Below are 20802 nucleotides of genomic sequence, written 5' to 3'. Positions count from 1 at the left end.
CGATGCAAATTCAGTCTTCGTCTTAGTCTTTTGTTGTTAGTTTTATAATTAGTTATGTAATATTACATAAATAAACGCTTTGCATCCTACCAGCTGTAATGCTTGACGACATTACACGTTTTATGCTCAAAAATATGTTTCTAGTTTACTGCTCAGTGTACCTCTAAGACTTCATACTTTTTGTAACGAATATTTTTCTAATTTTCTATTCAATAAAGTCCATGATTGCAAATTCATTATTAAACATTATACAGTATATTTATTGTATTGCAAATAATATCGTGAAATCCAATGATAACAATGTTCATACTAATAAGTCGATCAAGAATTATTTATTTGTTTTTGCTTATAGAATTTTTTCATTCAAGAAACATAATAAATTTGAACAGTTGGGCTCTTTTCTCGCCACATATTGTCCTGCGTTTAAAAATGGCATCAGAGATGCATATCAGTCGGTAATGTCGTCGCATGTGTCAGTCGCACATATTGTTGACATTGTGTATTATTGTTTTCATACATAATGAACAGTTATTAATTTTACTTTGCAAGTTGATTTTGGATTGCAGTTGGACCAAATATCTTCTATTTTTTTACCCTGCAATATGAGCAAGAGGATGCCTAATATTCTTAAGAGGCGTGAGGCAAAGAAAGGTTATAAAGTTATTAAGTATCATGCATGTTTATCTTATCTTTTGTCGTAATAATTTGATTTATTGCAGCTATTTATTAATAGCTATTGAGCGTTTTCAAGCTGAATGGATATTATAAAAAGTTATTTGATATTAGTATACCTGAGATGAATTATTATAATTATAATAGATGTCTCATAATTTATAGGTTAGAAAAAAATTATAAGGATTCATTGATAAATTTTGTAATAAAGTATAACAAGAGTAAAATATAAATAATATAAGAAAAATAATGATTTTATGAGTTAATATTCTGTTTTATGCTTGAATAGGTATACCAGTTACACAAGAATCAAATACTACAACTGCTTTAAATGTAAATAGTAAAATTAATGTTATAGTATTAAAAGGCAAGCACATATTTTTACATAGCTAAATTTTTATGAAAATCATGACTATTAATAAAATCATGCCATTTAGTCATTCCAGATAAAGTATCCAATAGCAACCAAGATTTTTTAAATGGAGATATATGTACAGATTCGTCAAATGATTCGGGTTTGTGACTATTTCAAACAATTATCACCATGAATATAAGTATTTAACGCAAGTATTAATATTAAACCGTAAACTTTAGATATTGAAGTCATATCCAGCTCAATCAAAGAAAAGAAAAATACCGCAAAAAGTATTACAGCTAGTGCAAAATATTTGAAAACTGTTCTTAAAGGATCCAAAGCCAAGTTAAAAAATGTAGCATCAATTCTTAAGGAAACAAAAACAGAATCGAGGAGCATTAAATCATTCCTAGTTCCTGAGCAATCTAAACCTTGTTTAATGTTAACTAATCATACTGTTTCAAGAGATAAAATAACTGATGATGAAGCTGGAATTTTAGTCGAAAATCTGCGAGGTATGCAATGTGCCATAATTTTCATGCTGTTATTGTAATAAATAACTTTGTACAATTTTTCTTCAGATTCAGAAAAATCTCAGATTTTCTGTAAAAGTTTTGAAAATAATGAAAATCTGTTGCATAAAATAGGTGAAAATGCCTCAAGGGATTTTTTTCAACCTAATGATCAAATAAATAATACTCTTGAATCTGGTAAATATTTAACTTCAACTAACTATGTATTTAAATACTACGCTTCAATTTCAATGTAATGTAAATTTTCTATATGTTCTCTTTAAATTTATAGAAGAGAATGTAAATATTGTTACACCACAGTCAATAGAAGAAACTGAATCAAATATTACGCTTAAACAGTTTAAAAATAAATTCAAAGTAACCAAACAATCTAACACTCTTATGACTTTAAGAAATGATACTGATTTGAAAGATCAAACGATTGATGATGAAACTGGAATTTCATTTGAAGACTTAGTAGATTTGGCTGGTATGTATTATTATTATGACAGTAGAAGTCGCTAATCATAAAAATAAATTTACTACATCCATTTATTGGTTAAATTAAAATTTAATATTTTAATTGCAGATGATGAAAAATTTCCGTGCATTAATGACAAATTGATGGATGATGGAAATGCACTTAAAAATTCCTCAAAAAATTGTCTTTCACCTACTAAAATCTCAAATTGTTACGTTGATCCTGGTAAATATTAAGCTTGCACACTTATTAATTGTCATGTTCACTTTCAAGAATTTGAATAGTAAACCTAATACATTAAACTTTTCAGAAAATTATGATGTGAATAATGTTACATTTCAATTGAGAGATAAAGATTTGGTTGATAATAGTGATGGAACTAAACATGCTTCTTCGAGGGTAAACAGTGTAGCTGATGATGAAGCAGACATTTCTAAAACCAGTCCGTATTTAATGTAGTATTTAACATTTTTGAAAATAAAACTACCGAAGTATTGAAACATTAAAAAAATTTCAGATGATGTTCTACATGGTATATCAGATGATAGCATTTCAAATTCTGATAGTTATCGAAAAGGTTTTGTGGACTCATTGCCTCCTAAAGATGATCCATCTATAATTAATAATGCACCCTTGAATATAACCAGTGTTGGTAATACTTTATTATCTACAGACGATACTGGTGAGTTTACTAGATATATCTATGCAAGCTTCTAAATATTATATAAATATCATGTATTCAAAATTCCCTGTTGTAGAATCATTGAATTCACTTGTGAGGCTGAAATGTACAAATTGCTTAACTTTGGTTCAGTGTCCTGAGGTAGAGCCGCAAATGGAGTGCCAGAAATGTTGCTTGAAATATCAATACCAATGCAAAATATGTACATCAGGTTTCGTTTCGTTATATTCGCTTTATACCCACCTCATAAAGTTTCACAGTCGTGGTGAAGCGGTGCATAGTTTAATAATAAAGCCACAATATGTTAAAAAGCCTAGGCAAATCAAAAGGTTGCAATGTGATTCTACAGAAATTTATAATTGCCAAAAATGTGGTTCGGTTTTCAAATTAGAAACAATTAAGAATAAGCATGAGGCTATTTGCTCCAGAAATCCAAAGCTCAACTGCCCATTTTGCTCTCTTGCTATGAGCTTTAAAAAGAATCTTAAAGAACACATGATCAAACTTCACTCAGAATCATTTGAAATGAATGAAGTGGATGGTATTATTAATCAGATTGTTAAGGACGGAAATAAAAAAAGGAGAGATGAGAAAGGTGAGGAAAGTGCAAAAATATATCACTGTTTAATAATTAAAATTAACAAATTCTTTATTTTTAAGTTTCGTTTTTACAACCATGAACTTACGCCATTTCAGCCGCAAGCCTTCTTCAGATGCTGCAAGTTGCTTACTGCCGCAAGTGCGATCGCCGCACACCGGTCCACGAATTGCTGAACGGAGAAATGAATTGCGCGATCTGCAGCGAAAACTTTGTCTTCACCTGCACCGACCCGCAGTGTTCACGGATTTTCCCGACTGCAAAGGCGCTTAGTTCGCACGCGCGCATGCTGCACATCGAGAAGCGCGACCATTACCGTTGCGCTCACTGTCTCTACGCTACGACGAGCAGCAGGGATTTAATAAGGCATCAGAAGGATTGCGGCGATCTGGTAATCCTGCCGCCACGTCTGTTCGTCTGCCCTAACTGCGACAAGAGTTTTAAGAAAGAGCGCTATCTGCAAGTTCACCTACAACGCCCTGAAACCTGCGCTCGCAATAAGCAGCGCGAGCTTGTTTGTCCAAAATGCAATAGAACGTTTCGGATGCAGCACTGGCTTCAAAATCATCGTTGCGAGTCTGTAACGACGCCGTTGGAGCTTTCGGAGCCGACCCTGCCAATGGAGCTATCTTCCACAGAACTCGTTCCACTCCAAGAGCCAGAATACCCTTGTCCCGATTGCGGCAAAGTCTTCAAACAGATGCGCTGGTTTAATGCCCATAAGGAGAAGTACTGCTATAAGCAGCGAGTACTTTATCGGTGTGCCCACTGTCGCTACCAGGGTTTCGAAAAGAAGAAACTCAAGGTGCACATTAGGTGCGCTCACATACATCTGTGCACTGGGAAGAAGTTGCGCTGTGTAAAGTGTGGCACCAAGTGGACAAGCATTTATTCTCTTAATAGACATCTAGATAACTGTAGCGGTGACTATGAGACCGAGAGGGTAAAGATGAGGAGAAAAAAGAAAAAATCTTGGGAAGAGATGTTTGGATACGTTTGAGCTTGCGCGAATCATCGAGTCCTATTGAAATTTATGAAATCATTATCTGTCCAGGTAGTAATTGAAAGATCAACAGTTGACTATATTGCTGTGATTTTCTGTAATGTTTAAGTGAAATATCAATTTCAAATTGCCTTTCCCGGTTATATTAAACAGTAACTAAATTAGGCAAGTTTGAGACTGCTGCCTAACGATTGTAATTTTATAAGCTTATGGCTGTTAAGATATGTATACTTTTTATATTGAGTACGGTTTTTACGTTGAGTGTATATTTCTATAAAATAGTTACTTCACTGCGTTGTAAGTACTTTCTTATTTTTACAATAAACATTATATTTACAAAAGTTTATCATATTGTGTCACGTCCCTATATGATTTCTTGCCTGTGCAAATCGTATTATTACGTTCAATTAAAGTATTCAAAAATATCTCTATGAATCATGAAAAATCGTAAGAAATTTTAATCAGCTTAAAAGTTGTGATATCTAAGATGACTAGATCTAATAGATATAAATTTTAAATATGAACTGAACAGCTTGGAATATTTCATTTTCTTCAAATATTTTTTCGTCTACCTTTATGAAATAAAGTGTTACTGTCGCTACTGTTGTGCTCGCAAAAAGGTAGATGGTAGCAACGCCACAGCCAAGGACAAACATATATTAATACAAGTTTTCGCTAATTTACAAAATTAAACTAATTTAAATTGACATTGAAGGTTCAGTAATGTATACAAAAAATTAAGTTTATAGCACAGTGTGGCTAAAATCCGCTGTTAAGTCACGCCTATCTGTGACTAAAGTAGTTCTTTTTTGCACCGTGTTTATCACACTCGCTACACTCGTGCGCTAACCTCACGGTGCAAATAAGGACTACTTTAGTCACGAATAGGCAAGACTTGCGGATTTTAGCAATCTGCGATATAAAATTTTATACGATACTCTTGACTTAAATGGTTCAATTTTCTCGCTACGCTTGGGTGCTTACTGCGCCGTGTAAAAAAGAATCATTTAAGTCACACGTATCGTAATGTACTATTTTCTTTTACAAATCGTTTATGTCTTTAAAATACTATTTTACATTTTTATACGATTCTATAGATAAAGAAAAATCAAAAATAACATGAATTATTTGATATTATCAGTAAATATTTATTATAAAAACTAAATTTACACGCAGCTTAGAATAACAATAAATACTGTACAAAAAACTGTATATTTACATTTTGATTATTTCGCATGTTATATTATCTTTCGACCAACCATTTCCCATAGGAGGTTCGATATGCATCCTGGCATATGTACGTTTGCTCAGTCTTTCAGGGTTCAATATTACGGAATCATTGATTGATTTGCAAAAGTGTCTCATGTCTGATGGTAAAAATAGCACGTGAGGTTTTTCATTGAGAAAAGCATACTTTTCCCATAATTCAGAATCAACGTTAATTTCCTTAGCAGGCGGATATAATGGATAATAACAGGCTTGATTCAAAATGTAATTTCCCAATCGAGTTAGTTTGTCTGGGCTGGATTGTGTTCTAGAAAAGACATAAAAATGTAAGTTGTGCGTTATTTTTTTAGTATTGATAGACGTTTTCAACTCGAATCTTTATAGTACTTACAAAGCTACTTCTGATCGCGCAAGATGCATTAGACAATCAATAGACGTAATACCGAGCCTCAAGCCATTGATATCCAGAGTGCACGGATCAGGTAAAACATGGATATCCGGACTCTGTACAGATTTATGTAGTGAATACTCTGGAGTAGGGTACACTGGATGATGATGCGCATCCCGGTTTGACGCTACCAACACAACTTGAGTACATTTTCTAAGAAAACAAAAGAAACTTATTATTCTTGGGCTAAGTTGTTGTTACACATAAATCATATTCAAACATTTATGAAATCCAATGTACCCAGCGAGATAACTTTTAACTCTAGATATCAGGCGGTCGAAATATTCTTGGTACGGGACAACAAGCTCGTCGTCTTGAAAGTTCGGATGATTATAGTCGAGGAAGGGGCCAATGAGGACCAACAAATGAGGCTCGTCTTCCGCAACTTTGTCCATTAGCTCCCACAGAGGCCGATAATCCAGATCATTCGAGTGGGTGAAAGGGCCGGCTGCGACTATTATCTTCAATTCATCGACCAGGCTAGGTGGATTTGCCGCAGGTATGAAACCGCTGGTGAATATGTCGTGAACCTTCATCAAGCTCTCGGTTAGATTCAGACCTTCGACTGCTACGATCTGTCCGGGGAACAAACAACACTCGCGAAGATCGCTCACATCCAGTTCCACCTGCAAACAAATTTTCGTGGTTTTCAAGCGGTTGGAAAATTGTAAGCATTCGCCCTTAAGTGACAGTATAACAATTGCGTCGCATATACGAACCAGGGGCCACAGCTTGGCGTCGACGTTGTTAGACTTGGGAGGCTTTCTGCATCCTTCAAGCATGGCCGTAGGATTGCTCTGCTTGTTCTCCGAGTCGAAGCAAACTCGCCCCCAGGTCCTGTAGGATTTCTGCTGCTTTGTACGTACGTTCCAGGTAACGAGCATATCGTCCTTCTTCTGCTCAGCCCATACGGCGTTGATCCGCTGGCCGATGCTTCGACAGGCGCGGGTTCGTATGTCCGACGTTGACTTTAGCAATTCGAACATGTATCTGGCGTCCTTGGGTACGTGAGGACCGGCGCGTCTGATGAGATACCTCATCTTTTTGTTGTTCACCCATGTCGAGATCTTCGTGCCAAAGGTCGACAGAATCTTGCCGCTAGCGAAGAAAAAAGGTATAGGATCTACATTCTGGTTTGTTAAAAGTGGAAATCTATATGAACCCAAAAGTGCTCAGAAAATTAAACTCATCGATTCGTTTTTCGTTTCTCCGGAATTGAAAATTCTAAAAGCGCACTCGCACTACTACATCTCGAAGGAGCAGTCACAAAGCGCGCGGCCGTGATCAGAAACGTGATTTTCCACGTATACGAGATAGCGACTGCGATTTCGCCTGCGCGGAATAAGAGAAGAGAAGGAGCTGGAGGAGTGTATAGAGAGAAAGAAAGAGAATGCGAAGAAGGTAAAAAAAGAAAGGCGAGCAAACTTCTCTATTCTACTCACGACTGAGTGGAGGTGAGCTGCGTGGCTGTGGTCGTGTTGTTGGGTTCGAGCGGAGGCAACGTGCATTCGCCGGTCTGCGGGGAACGCGCCTCCTCTTCTTTGCATCCGCTTGGGCCGCTATCTTCGAGATCTGGACTTCTTGGCCCCGGTGCCTGCTTTAAAATTGAAAAGAAAAATGCTCTCGTGAGTCTGTACATTGCCAGGCTTGCTGTGCTTTCGTTTCGTCGACGAGAATTTTTCGTCGTTTATTTTTATTAAAGATTATAACTTTCATGCCAATAAGAAATTCGAAAAGTTTTTTAATCAATTTGTACGAGGTGCGCTCGTAAAAATGAAAGGAAACGTATTGTAATTCTAGGCCATTGAAAGCATAATAACAACAATTACTTTGATAGCGGCACTGTCGTTACATGCGAATCACGTTAATTTTTAACCTGCACTCGGAATCATTTCAATTACAATGCTCAATGCCTCGTAATTATATAAGAAAATTGTTCTCGCGTGCGCAAGTATTATTGTTAGTGATACTAGAACCTGACGAGTTTGCAATGAAAAAATTTCCTTATTTCAGAACACTTTTTGCGCGGCAACAATAGCTTTTGAAACAAAATACTTATCATGTCGAGCACATGCTTTATTGTTATTTTTGCAGCGACGCATTAGAGAGAGAGAGAGAGAGAGAGTGCTTATCAAAAAATCGAAAACTTAACTAAACAAACATATGTTGAAGGCGATCGTCTCTCTCGTACGCTCCAGAATGGGCTGCCGTAGACGAGTGTGTATCTAGTCACAAAGTCAAGTAAAACTGTGCACCAAATCCATACTCGTCTATGGAATCGCCTTCTTCCGTTGGCCGTAGGAGAGCTGCTCTGCTCTTATTAAGTCGCCGCATTTCCCACGCTGGAACCGTTGGCTCGTTTTTCCCCTGGGGCCGCTAAGTCTTCGTCTCGTCTCTTTCTTCTTCTTTTTCTCCTTCTTCTTAGTCGTCGTCGATCGGAGCCGAACGTACTTAATGAGTGTGGATCTAGTCACAGATCGATAAACCGTGCACCAGACCATCACTCACTCAGTACAATCGGCTGGTCGTTGTCCGATGGCTTCCGGTCTCTTCTTGCGCACTTTTACCAGCTTCTTCGTCTTCTTTGTGCGGTTTGTTTTTCGCTTTTTACAGTGTTACTATCGGTACATTGCGCTCTCGTTCTTTTCCCTTGAAGCATCTCTTGCTTCATTTCCGATTCTCGCGTTTTCGACTAGGTCAACGAAATTTTAGTCGTCAGACTATTCCACGTAATCTCGACTGTTTTTGTTTTGAGGATAAAATAGCTCTAACAAAGTTTGTTTTGATTATGGGGCGTCGTATTGCAAAAACAAATTATTTCATGCACAAGCATATTTTAAATTTAATTGAGATGATGGTCAATCGTAGTAATTTAGTATATTCTTCAAACAATTATGAAAAGGTGAGTGGATAAGTAAATTGAAGATAAGATTGCGATAAAAACAGCTTATCATTTAAGCTCCTGAAGTGGGTTTTACGGTATTGAAATCGGCCTATTCCAACTAATCAAGCTGATTATATAACAATAAACTTATTCGCTTTATAAATAAAACTAAAAAGATTACAGTGCCTAGTTTGTGAAGCGATTTAAATCTACAAAGATTGATGTGTTATCAATTCAAATCTAGCCTAACGTTTTGAAGTTGAACATCGTACCACCACTACAACAATGTTTAAACACTTAACAACAAGATGTTGCGTACACGCAATTTTCGAAAACGAAAATAGAATGAATCGCATCGACCTTGCGTTTTAAGTATTTTCGCTCAGTTCGGACTGATCAAGTCTTCGACTTTAATTCACGCCCTACTCGCGGACGTTCAACACAACATTCAATTTCATGCGATTCACGCCGACAAAATAAACCGTTCAACCAGAACAACTGGCAAGCTAAACTGGCACCAGTCGATGACCGACGTCTCAGCGAGCCACACTAATAATTGTTCCGAGCGAGTACGTGATATCACTGATGGACGATGGTTTCGCTGCTCGATGTGGACTAACTCACGCGCCGCGATAAAAAAGTCGGAGCTGATCGAGCGCGCGCGCGCGCGCGAGAGAGAGAGAGAGAGAGAGAGAGAGAGAGAGAGGAATCTTGTCATCAGCGATCGTCGACGCCGTTGGTTGGTGGATCGCGGGAGAAGGAGACGAAGAAGAAGCAACCGCCGCCGACTCGAGATAAAGCAAGAAATACAGAGGAGGAGAGAGGGGAGCAAAGCGAGATGTATCCGAAGTCAGCTCCACTCGAACGAGGGTTAACTGGCGCTTTAACCTGACGTATACTGTACTCGTCGACGACGATGCGACTCTCGGGCAGAGTGTGTGTATCGTATACCCACGCGTTGATAATGAATTTCAGGAAAATTTGACAATAGATCTGGCATCGTATAAGAACTTCACCGCCTGTTTTCGTTTCCCCAATTTTCCAAACCCGCGCCCGATATTTTCCCGCAGTCTCATCCTGCTGCATTCTTTGTTACACGCCAAGTCACGTTACTACTTTCAACACGCGTAAAGAAAAACTCCCACAGAAGCACGTTCAAGCCGTTCTGCGAAGCACATCAGCCACAGAGTAATCACGCGTTTTGCACTCAGCGGCCGGTACCTACATCGCGATATCGCGATCTCGACTCCCGCAAACAGATAGACGCGATCGAGAGTCGTGGTGGAGAAGCTTGCGAGTGGCCGAACTTTCGTAACGGCTTTGCGAAACGATGCGATAGAAATAATAAAAGCGAACGACGGTCGCGCGGAGATAACATATACTCGGCTCGTGGGGCATTCCAAAAATCTCTATATACATGCGCTCCGTAAGCCAGCTGACAGCCCGACTGAACAACTTCGTTGCTTACCGCGTGACGATAATAAAAAAAGGAAAAATACGAGAAAACTTGAAAAGCACAGGAGGAACATACTACGCGCTCGATTCGTCGTCACCTCGTTTCGACGTACACTATATACAGTCGGCAAAAAGACGCACACACCGCTCGCGGAACCCGCTGAATGAAGACTATTGTCGGGACATTTATACAAGGCACCTCTTCTTCCTCGCCGTTCCGCTCTCGGCTCCCCGCTCCCCTTCGCCCCTCTCCAGTCTTTCTCCGCGTCGTCTCTCTATTTATTCGCCAGGCCACCTTTCGATCTGCTGCTGCTGCTGCAGAGCTCGTAGTGACGCACGATTTCGGCAGACACACACGTGTGCAGATGTGGGCCCGGTAAGTCTGCCGTCTGCCATTCATCCCCCATCGATTTCCGTCTCTCTCTCTCTCTCTCTCTCCCTCTCTCTCTCTCTCTCTCTCTCTCTCTCTCTCTCTCTCTCTCTCTCTCTTACTCGCATGCCTCTGCTACTACCATACTACGACTACTACATACTACCGGCATGCCAGCCGACGAGCCGAGACCGTGGGAAATGACGTTGAACTTATATACCGGTCGTGTTGCTGCTGCCGCTGCTCTCCCCGCTCAAGCTCGCCGACTCTCTCCTTTATTTTCCCCGCTCTCGCGTTGGCCTCGTCTTTCGTTCGCTTTCATCTTTCGTGTCGGTAGACCTACATGCATGAATCGAGGCCTCTCGGTTCGCTTCTCGCCCTGCGCGCGGCTCTTCAACTATTATACATGCGCGTTTGCTTGGGGTGCTGCAGATTCGAGAGAGTATGCAGCGCAAACCGGACGGATATTCAACAAATCGACGCGAATCGACGATTTGACTCCTGATGCAGTTCAGAAGATGTCTTATCTCGGCGTTGAAAAGAAACTCGGAGAGCGTATGTGCATTCATTTGCGGAGCTTTTCTTACCCTCCCGATGTGAAGGAGGTCGCGAATGCAGAATTTCTAAGCGCGGACGTCATACGACGCAGCTTAATATGTATAAAATTCCTTCGAGTACATTATAACAAGTACTTGAGATGCACATCAAATACATTCTTGCGAGGGCTACTTCGATCAAGCTCGAATTTTTGCATGAGCAAGAGCTATTTCCAATTTATATGAGAAGCGAGAAATACAAAGCGACGGCTCTCGAATGCTAAACAACTCTTATCTCTCGGGCGGCTTATTCGCTGATCGCGATCGACGCTCGATTATTAAACATGATCAAAGCGTGTACAGCGCTATACAGAAGCTCTCATCGAGATCATCGTCAACTGAAACAAGCGTGTATACGCGCCACTCGACAAAAAAAAACAGATGTACATATCAGCAGAGAGAGAGAGAGAGAGAGAGAGAGAGAGAGAGAGAGAGAGAGAGAGAGAGAGAGCGAGAGAGAGGGGGGGGGATAAAGGGGGATAAAGAGGAACGACGAGAGGTTACGCGACACTGCGGACAGTCGAGAGAGCAGCCGGTCGTTCGTCAATTGCACTTAATTGATCGAAGGCAAGACGTTTATACGACGCCGCTCTGGCGCGTGTTCATTCATCTCGTCGAGATGGAATTTTCAACGTCGTGTGTATCGTATGTGTAGGCCAAAAGCACGAGCCCTCGCGGGAAAGAGGCCGACGACGCCCGCATGTGCGGGAAATTTGTTGACGTGTGAACTCTCTGCAGCCGCGTCTATATGGTTGTACAGTATTAACGGTTTAGGGTTGAGAATTATTGAGCAGGCGCGTGCGCCAGCAGCTGCTGGAATTGTTTCCGACAATAGGGGTGATTAGGAGGCCTGGATGAGTATTCGGGAGCTCTAAAAAATCAGTTGATGATTCACCAAAATCAAAAATGAAATTTGGGATGAACTATAACGTTGTCGTCAATTTGCCTGCATTGCTCGAGTCGATCCCCTTTTAATTATGGCTTCTCTCTTTTACATTTCCCATGATCTGTGCGCTCATCGAAGCGTAAATTATTGCAGTCCAATGTTCAGAAAGCATTACGCAAGAGATCGCCGCGGAGGAAGAACTTTCGGTTGAGAAGGCTTAACTGTAATTCATCGATTACGACTATACGATAATTGCCTGCCATTGTGCAAAATGATTACAAAAGTAATTGTAATAATTGCATATTTTGCGCTTAATATCTTACATAACCCAAATCTCGTGTCCAAAATTAAACGAACAAAGCTTTTCGCGAACAATCGGAAACCGATTCAACGACTCCGACCTGCCTCGTTTCAATTCGACGCAATTGTACAAAAATCAAAGTGCGACCTAGACAGAATTAGACGACGACAACGGGGACATTGAAAAGTACATACATAAATTATTCGAAGCATCCGTGGCTCTCTCGCGCGAACAAAGGTCCAAAATGAAAGAGAGAGAGAGAGAGAGAGAGAGAGAGAGAGAGAGAGAGAGAGAGAGAAAAGGATAGCAGCGGAGGCATCGCTGCCGGCGGCTAGCGCATAATAAGAAAATAAAGATCGCGTGCGCGCTTGTGGGAAGTGAAAGTATATAATAGCGTAATGGCCTGTGGCGGGCAACGATGACGTGACAGGAAATGCGAATTCCCTCGCGATCCTGCGGGTATTCACGTGCGCGCGCACACTGCACGCATAGAGCCGAGCGCTGATTTCGCGCGAAATATCCACGTCGGAAGATTCTGCGGCCTTGTGCGGCCGACGCTCCACGCAGATGTAACAAAAAGTGGGCCTTGCGGCTTTTTGTGTATCTCGCCTTCACCGAGCCCTTTTCGCGAATTCTTCGAGCGATATTTCTGCCGCGATGACTTGCTTCTTATGTGCAGAGAGAAAAAGGGAACCGCGCGCAGTGCTTGAAAAATATCAGTTGGTGCGTGGTCTAGGAAAACTGGATCTGCTTTTCAAATGTGCATCTTCTTGTTTCTCCCAACCGCATAAGAAAGAAATACGTAATCTCGCGATCTCCTCTTGACTGCTCATAACGGAAAAAAGCGTACAATACGGCGCCGAAATTCGGCCTATAACGACTCTGAAAATTCGGTAGCCCACTGATCGTGTCGAGCATAAATCCCTCGGCCATAGCGTGTGTAGTGTGGGCTCCTCTAAAACGGCACTCGGCGAAGCATGAACGTTACAACCGTAAGAGCGACAGAGTCGACGTGTGGGAGAAGCGGCGGTTTATACGGACCCACATATACACGCGGACGACCGAGCGGGCGACGAGTAGGAGAGGGTTTTTTCGACAGCTAAACAAAGGAGAGTTCAAGCTGGTTTTTGGGCTATATTACGAGAGGGACAGAGAAAGAGAGAGATAGAGCGCGCGTCGGGACGTCATCAACGGATTCGGGGAACCGGAGATGGGAATGCGAGACGCAAGTTCGCCGGCCTGTAACTTGCTTTAATTCAGACTTAACTGTTTTTTCCACAAGCCTTTCGGCCCCGAATATCACGCGCGCCTCCTATCCCGACAGTTTTGTTTTTTGAGCTTTGCGAGGGCGAATTTGAAGCGGGTGGACGTCGATTCCAAAGACCGCCGTCACTAACGAAGACGAGACTATTAACAGCGTGGGGACATCGAATGATCGTCAATGTTGTACATATACCGAATAACCGACGCGATGAAGACGGATTCTTAAAGAAAACAAAAAGACTAAGCAAAGCTGGGTGATAAAAAATGCCACTTTTCATTTCAATGGCACAGCGACTACCTATAGATGTACCAGTGTGTAATTTGAGGATTAGCTGAGCTCAGCTAAAAAATTATCTCCTCGGAGCAGCAAGCGACGAGCGTCGCGAGCGTAGAAAATTATAAAGAAAACACCGATTTCTCTTATGTAACTGTCCACGTGGTATCTCCAAGGCGTCAGATCATTCGTAAAAGTCTTGCGCGGAATTTGACGCGGACTATTTTGATCGTATACACAAGAGGCAAATATAACAGTACTTACTGCACTCGCAGCTACTCTAACGCCTCATATTTTCTTTCGACCGCGCGAAAATTTATCCCGCAAGAGCAATAAAAATAGTCAAACTTACACACCGCGCAATCGTCACGTAAAGTATACGTAAATCACAGAAGATCGTAAGCGCGCGCGTGACTGCTGGAACGGCCAATTTTTTCTCGATGGATCACACACGCACACACACTGAATCACGGCAGCAGCAGCAGTAGCAGCAACAGTGCGGCAGCACAGAACCAAGCCGCGTCGACAAAGCCTATATGCGTCTACTCTCAGCAGCAGCAACAGGTTGCCGTCAGAGAGAGAGAGAGAGAGAGAGAGAGAGAGAGAGAGAGAGAGAGAGAGAGAGAGAGAGAGAGAGAGAGAGAGAGAGAGAGAGAACTAAAGCCGAGCGTCGGTTCGCGCAGACATAAAAATTACGCAAAATCCTCATCGCCCCGACGCTCCCTCCCTCTCGCTCCTCATTATCTCTCACACACGCGCGCGTGCATACTTTCACTCATTCTTTCGCGCGATCGCGCTTTATCTCTCGCAACGCGTGTGCAATACGCAAACTGCACTCGCACACAGTGGCGTAGAGAGTCAGTAAACTCTCGGCAATCTCTCTCTTTCTCTCTATCTATCTCTCCTTCTCTCTCGTTGAAAACTCATCGCCGGAAACTGTATCGGCGTATCCACTTGCCAGAGAGCGAACGGCGAGCTGTATACGTAACAAAAATGGAAAAATGTACAGAGAGAAAACAAAAAACGTGAGGAGTGATTATACGTTACACTGCAGAGCCGCACACCGCGGGTTACGATCTCTCGTCGCACTGACGCGCGTCGTCGCAGCACTAAAAAACTGCGCTTTGATTTCTTCTCGAGGAAGACTCGTTGAGCTTTGGATCCACAGAGCGGCAAAGGGTGAGGACTTCGGCGAGGCACTGTTTCGAGAGAGGAACGAAAATACGTATCGCGGGTGAACGGAGTGAGAGAGAGAGAGAGAGAGAGAGAGAGAGAGAGAGAGAGAGAGAGAGAGAGAGAGAGAGAGAGAGAGAGAGAGAAAGCCCGCGACGCCATCGCGCAGGAAAACACGAACGCTCGCGGCACACAGCCGACCACGACGACACTCGCACCATTATACCACGTATATACTCTCCTCCGAACTGTGGAACAGAGCGCAAAACTGCTGGACGCTGGCGCGCGTAGTATTTTCCTTTCCCTCTCCCTTCTTTTACCGTCGCACTCCCGCGCGCTCGACATGCATGGCTCGTCGTCGAGAAAATGCGACGTTCGGCTTTCCCGACGGGCGCGAATATAGAAAAAGAAAAGAAAAACTATCTGCACGGATACTTGTAAGTCGGCTCGAGTACAAGTATCGAGCGCTTTGTCCACGAGAGTTGCGCTGCTAGCGTACTACTACTACTACTACTACTACTGCTACTACACGGAGCACGAATGGCGGCGCGTCCTTGAAAACTGAAATTATAATGCCCTTTGAAAGAAGTCCGGCCGCAGCGCCGATCTTTCTCTCCTCCTCGCTCGCGAACAACAACTGCTGGAGCCTATACGCGGAGCTGTATGCGCGGCGCTGGAGAAGCCGGAGATTCGCGGTGGGGAGAGTAGTGCTGTGTACGTCTCTCGGTCTCTTCTCCCTCTTCGGGCTTTCGGCTTGTATTCCTCTCTTCTTCTCTTTCCGCGCGTCTCTTTCTTGACGTCGCGATCGCCTGCTGTATTATGAATGCCTTGCACCGATTCGTGCCCCTCGTATACGCACTAAAAACCGCGACTGCTTTCTTGTGCTTGGCTATAATTTTGTCCATACCGTATCGATCGCGTATTGATAAATTTGTTCAACGCGAATGATTCATTTTTATCATGGCCGAAAAAATATCTATCTTTTGCCTGGAGCAGCAGCAGCGAGATGAACTTCTGTTACATAGCAATCGATGGTTTCTTCTAGATTAACAATAATATTAAAAGCGCAGTATACGCAAGAGACTCTTTCCCGTTTCCTCTCTATTCCCAACAGTGATCCCGCCACGTTTATATTCTCTCACTCCTCCGTATCGCTCGCATCCTATCCTCCGCGCACCGGCAATTTCGCGTTTCTCTCTCTCTCTCTCTCTCTCTCTCTCTCTCTCTCTCTCTCTCTCTCTCTCCCGAGAATACACGAAAGAAAACGGAGCACACCACTCGGCTGCACGCAACTCTCGGGGATCTTTTGGCGCTGTTTGTTCCCTCTTATTCCAGCACCTATACGGCACGTTGCTCCGGTTCCTGCGCGCTCTTTGTGGAGAAAGAGAGAGAGGGGGGGGGGGGGAGAGAGAGAAGCAGAGACGGAAACAACAAAAACGCGCAGCAGAGCTCGACGAAGAGAGAAGAAAAGGAGCGAAAGAGATGCTGATGCTCTGACGATGCGGGGTAGGGATAATGCCGGCAATCTATACCTGCGGACGATTTTTGTATTTTGCGCGGCGGGAATTACAGGGGCCTTCTCCCTTTGTCTTATTCTCTTTTCACTCTCGTCCCGTGTGCGGAGCTCGACGATCATCTGCATCGAGGGCGAGATTTAGGGTTTGTAGTTTTGGTGTTTGGACACGAAACGAGAACAGAATTTCAAATGTAAAGGGATGGGCGTTTTTCTTTGTTTCCCAACAGCCAGGATTGACTTTTTAAAATTCTAATGATGAACGACAATCTTGATAGGATACGTAGCTTTCGAAATTGGACAACGACATGAAAACAAGCTGCAGGAAATACAGTAGAACTCGAGAGATGAAAACCTGTAAAGGAATAATGGTGGTAGAGTGCATTTTTTATCCTTATAAAAATATTCTTCGGAATTGAAAATTGAATTGGATGGTGCAGACTCGAGGAGGAATTGGGTCAGAAACTGGTAAATCGAAATCAACAATAAGAGAATTGCGCTTGAGGTGCTTTGTTTACAATCTACTCGAGGCTTCCTTACTTAATATCAGACAATATAGGAATATAGGAGTATATTGTGGCATTGGCAATTTAGCCAATCGATTTTTGTACAAAGAGAAAAATCGAAGAAACGGATATACGCATAGAAAATGAAACCAAGAAAGCAAGTGAAATTCGAAGGGAAATAAGGTGACAAAGGAACATTATTGCGTAAGTTTCAAAAAGAAGGGTAGATAATAAGGAGGATCGTAAACTTGTATATATATATAGGACACTCCGAATGCCAAGTCTTTTTGTTCCGCAGTGTCTATTGATTTTTGGCTCGCTTCCATTCATTGTTATACCATCAGTAAAAGGTGTACGATTTCACCGCAGAGTTTCCCCTTCCATTCACGCTTCACGATACGTTATACTTTTATTCGATGACGCAGACATGGTTGGAAGAAAAAAAACCAGATTGCAAATGTTCACGCCTGCAGATCTTTCTGTGCGAGTTCGAACACGAGATACACTTTATTTAAGTTCCGGTAATCTTATCTCGCTGCCTTGAATTCGCTTCGTCGAATTATCATCGTCATCATGCAAGAGTTTAATGAACCATAATGCACGTGCTATTGTCGCATGCCAGAAAGCGCATTGCGAGCGCGCGCAATGAAATTGAGGTACACCAGATAAACGCAAGATATCGCTGGTACAAAGTGGGCAATCCTATTTTACAAAGGGATATATATATATATATATATATATATATATACGGCCTCACCCAAACGTTACTTGGGCAGTAGAGTGGCAACAGCCGTCGCTTATATCTGCAATCACTGCCACTATATAATATACTAGTAGTACAGGGTCAGGCAAACGTCGGCTCGCTAGACTCTGATAATGTATACGCGATATATCTTCAAGATTTTGTAAATTCGTCGCGTCGTTTTTTTCAAGTTGAAACGAGTACTCCCATCAGCATCTACGCCAGCTTCGCAGAATAAACGCGCGTTACATCAATGTCGAGCGAGTTCTGCTTATCGCACCCAGAGAACAATGAATCACTGATTTTTTCTTCGCGCTCTAACAGGCGCACCGAAAGGCGAACAACGATAATCAAAGCGCTTTTTCCCATATACATTTTACGAAAACTTTCACCTTAAACGATTTCAATTTTCCATTGTTTTGTGATACACATCAGCGTTCGTCGCGTGTTGGCTCGCGTTGAAGAAAAAAAGAAAAAAGTACCGCAAGCATCCGAACAAGAGCTATGCTTGGGGTTCGCTCTAGCTCTGAGCCAATTTCCGCTCTTTCGGTTATCAAATAAATCGAGGGCATGCAAGAGCATTAATTAACGAAACAATAGCCAGGCGAACTTGTACAATAGGAGAGCGGAGGCGCTCGTCTCTCCGGATCATGCCAATGTCCTTGAGTCTTCTGTAACTGCGATGAAAAAAGGCCCTTTTTTTAAATGCGCGCCGCTCGATAGAGCCGAGGAATAACGAGAGAACGCGAGAAGCGCAGTAAAAGTACGAGAGGAGAAAGAGGGAGAGGATTGCAAAACCCGCTATTATCCTGGTATTCTACGCGCGAAAGCGATCTTAGCTACTGAAGCATCACTTCTCGTCCTTATCGAGCTCTGTAGTGCAAAGGAAATTTGAATTTTCATAAGGCTCTTTGTACAGATGCTTTTATCAACAAGCGCTTTGTTATTTAATTTCAATAAATCGATGCAATATTTGTATCTTTCACACCACCTTGACAAAACTATAATTGTGCTGCTCGATCAGAGCCTATTAATAATTTTAATCTAAAAGAAAGTCTACGATTCTACAAAATATAATATCGAAAATAAGTGTCGAAACACTCTCCTGTATACGCGATAGCTTCTCCTTTACATACAACTCTTCACGCTGCATAGCTTCGATATTTATCCGCTTCAGAAAAGAAGATGTAAAGTCGAGAGAAAGGGAGAGAAGAAATGGGCTCACAGGTATTAAACTCGTTACATCATTTTCAGCACGCAGACATAAGGATACGAGTACATCATCGCGTACACATGGCACAATACCAAGATCAAGATTCGACCGCAAAGAATGCACGGGCAAGCCGCGCAGTGTTGCCAGCGCGGCGTAAATCATCCTCTTGCGGGAAAGAAAGCGAGGGAGGGAGAATAACGATGAAGAAGAGCTGAGCGACGATCTGATGCAGAGTCTCCGGTGTCTTTCAGATGAAATTTATAATATCGCTTCCGCGCAATTTTCAAACGCTGAGCGTATAGCGAGTATATACAGCCAAAAGAAAGAAGAAATAACAAAGATGTTTCGCTTTTTTTAAGGGCGATCGCTTTGTAAAGTAAAATTGCAGTTTTATATTTGTACGTGTCTAAATAAAAAGCACCTGATGCAGATGACTCTCACGCACTTTTACTGTAAATTTAATACGACAATCACCTCGATTTTGTGTTTATGGAAATAGGAAATTTTTTCAATTATTTCTTATAGTTTTTAAATGTTCATCATTACATTTTGAAATTTCTTCGTGAACTATGAATGATGAAAAATCGCTTAAAAATTATTGTTAGTATTAAAAAAGACAATAAAAAATTATGATTGTTCTGATCATTGCATATTTTTAGAACAAACAAAAGTTTTTAATTCAAACTATGTATGCACGCATCATTATTAATGGCTAGTCTCGTGTTATGTGAGGTCAAGATCAGTTTATTCATGATTTTTTATTGTAAATGTTATGCAATAATAAAATATTTTTTACCAGAACCGCAAGTTGATCTGGAGTTGCATACATGCCCACAATTTCACTCTCATCGACATCCCTGAATATTGGTTAAGAAATATTCACGACAGAATTAAATTACTAAAAGTTCAAATTTAAAGTAAATTCAAATATTTTCAAAGGATACATTGGTGCATTTGATGTACTTGGAATTGAATATCTATCTCTCTGCTCTGGTTGTGTTCTGTTTGAAGTGTCAGGATTCCTATTTATATTTCTTGGAGTAACATGTTTCATTTCATCCAGAGCTCTTACAGTAGGTTCAAGGTTTCCATCGAGATGACCTACGCCGAATGCTACCCACATATTTACAAGTTCTTCTTCGTCTATATTGTACCAGTGACATAGTTCTATACCTAGAACATATAAAATTGACGTTAATATAATTTGAATAAAGAGCCACTGATGTAGTTATGAAAGCAATAATAATTGTAAATACATAAATATTATTTCGAGGTTAGGTTTCCAAATTGTAATTTGTACAGCTATAAATGATAAAATAGATAAATTATTTGTATTTATAATTGAGAGTCGGTATTTTAATAAGACAATACAATAACAGTTTCGAAAATAACAAAAAACATATTTTTAATGCAAGAAGACACCGAACAAAAATATTTAGAAGTACTCAAACAAGCAGTATTGATGTGAGAAAAATAGGCACTTACATTTTTCCAATATTTCGTCACTGAGATTATCACAACCAGTAATCTGGAATTTTTCCAGCAATTCTTCCTTTACTACCATTTTAGCGAAAAGCCGAGAAGATAGTGCGGTTTCCCGCCAAAATTACTGAGACAACTGGACTGTAAACCACCTTTCGCGCGTTTT

General features: G+C 41.4%; 2 protein-coding genes and 1 non-coding gene across 8 annotated transcripts; 1 reads left to right on the top strand and 2 right to left on the bottom strand.

The window, feature by feature from the left end:
- The first annotated feature begins 360 nt into the window (after positions 1-360).
- Positions 361-4647, top strand: LOC100678666 (zinc finger protein 425). 3 transcript variants are annotated; one of them, XM_032599361.1, is made up of 12 exons: positions 376-651; positions 720-837; positions 962-1039; positions 1110-1187; positions 1267-1542; positions 1609-1737; positions 1832-2029; positions 2129-2245; positions 2331-2462; positions 2538-2702; positions 2779-3297; positions 3399-4604. In XM_032599361.1, exons 5-12 carry the CDS (start codon positions 1467-1469, stop codon positions 4298-4300), a joined length of 2238 nt encoding a protein of 745 aa, XP_032455252.1. In that variant the 5' UTR covers positions 376-651; positions 720-837; positions 962-1039; positions 1110-1187; positions 1267-1466; the 3' UTR covers positions 4301-4604. The 3 variants fall into 3 exon arrangements, with proteins under 3 accessions (XP_016840855.1, XP_031785530.1, XP_032455252.1); XM_016985366.2 differs by lacking the exon at positions 720-837 and having other exon boundaries at positions 361-651; positions 3399-4647; XM_031929670.2 differs by lacking the exon at positions 720-837 and having other exon boundaries at positions 361-651; positions 1675-1737.
- Positions 4648-5427: 780 nt separating this feature from the next.
- Positions 5428-20797, bottom strand: LOC100117684 (DNA polymerase alpha subunit B). 4 transcript variants are annotated; one of them, XM_001601800.5, is made up of 8 exons: positions 20640-20797; positions 20099-20327; positions 19951-20011; positions 7421-7575; positions 6698-7076; positions 6219-6604; positions 5922-6131; positions 5428-5837 (listed from the first exon to the last, which is right to left on the bottom strand). In XM_001601800.5, the coding sequence occupies exons 1-8, from the start codon at positions 20716-20718 to the stop codon at positions 5519-5521; spliced, it is 1818 nt and encodes a 605-aa protein (XP_001601850.2). In that variant the 5' UTR covers positions 20719-20797; the 3' UTR covers positions 5428-5518. The 4 variants fall into 4 exon arrangements, with proteins under 4 accessions (XP_001601850.2, XP_008205907.1, XP_032455255.1 ...); XM_008207685.3 differs by having other exon boundaries at positions 7421-7572; XM_032599364.1 differs by lacking the exons at positions 19951-20011; positions 20099-20327; positions 20640-20797 and adding an exon at positions 15055-15875.
- Mir279 (microRNA mir-279) lies at positions 8418-8517 on the bottom strand. Its single transcript, NR_039025.1, has one exon. It is a non-coding gene; the product is annotated as a microRNA mir-279 (primary transcript).
- Positions 20798-20802: the final 5 nt, after the last annotated feature.

This window comes from Nasonia vitripennis, chromosome 4 (genome assembly GCF_009193385.2).
Source record: "Nasonia vitripennis strain AsymCx chromosome 4, Nvit_psr_1.1, whole genome shotgun sequence".
Classification (NCBI taxonomy): domain Eukaryota; kingdom Metazoa; phylum Arthropoda; class Insecta; order Hymenoptera; family Pteromalidae; genus Nasonia; species Nasonia vitripennis.
This window is presented reverse-complemented; position numbering and strand designations above follow the sequence as displayed.

Bases quoted from the DNA above. Each gene is read 5' to 3' on its own strand.
- LOC100117684 (XM_032599364.1), bottom strand. From the start codon at position 15,525: ATGTCGAGCGCGCGGGAGTGCGACGGTAAAAGAAGGGAGAGGGAAAGG. The intron at 7,576-15,054 runs GTAACGTATAAT...TCAATTTTAAAG, and splicing joins GCGGTGTGCGGCTCTGCAGT to CAGGCACCGGGGCCAAGAAG. The intron at 5,838-5,921 runs GTAAGTACTATA...TGTCTTTTCTAG, and splicing joins GCGCGATCAGAAGTAGCTTT to AACACAATCCAGCCCAGACA.
- LOC100678666 (XM_016985366.2), top strand. From the start codon at position 603: ATGAGCAAGAGGATGCCTAATATTCTTAAGAGGCGTGAGGCAAAGAAA. The intron at 1,738-1,831 runs GTAAATATTTAA...TTAAATTTATAG, and splicing joins AAATAATACTCTTGAATCTG to AAGAGAATGTAAATATTGTT. The intron at 2,703-2,778 runs GTGAGTTTACTA...TCCCTGTTGTAG, and splicing joins ATTATCTACAGACGATACTG to AATCATTGAATTCACTTGTG.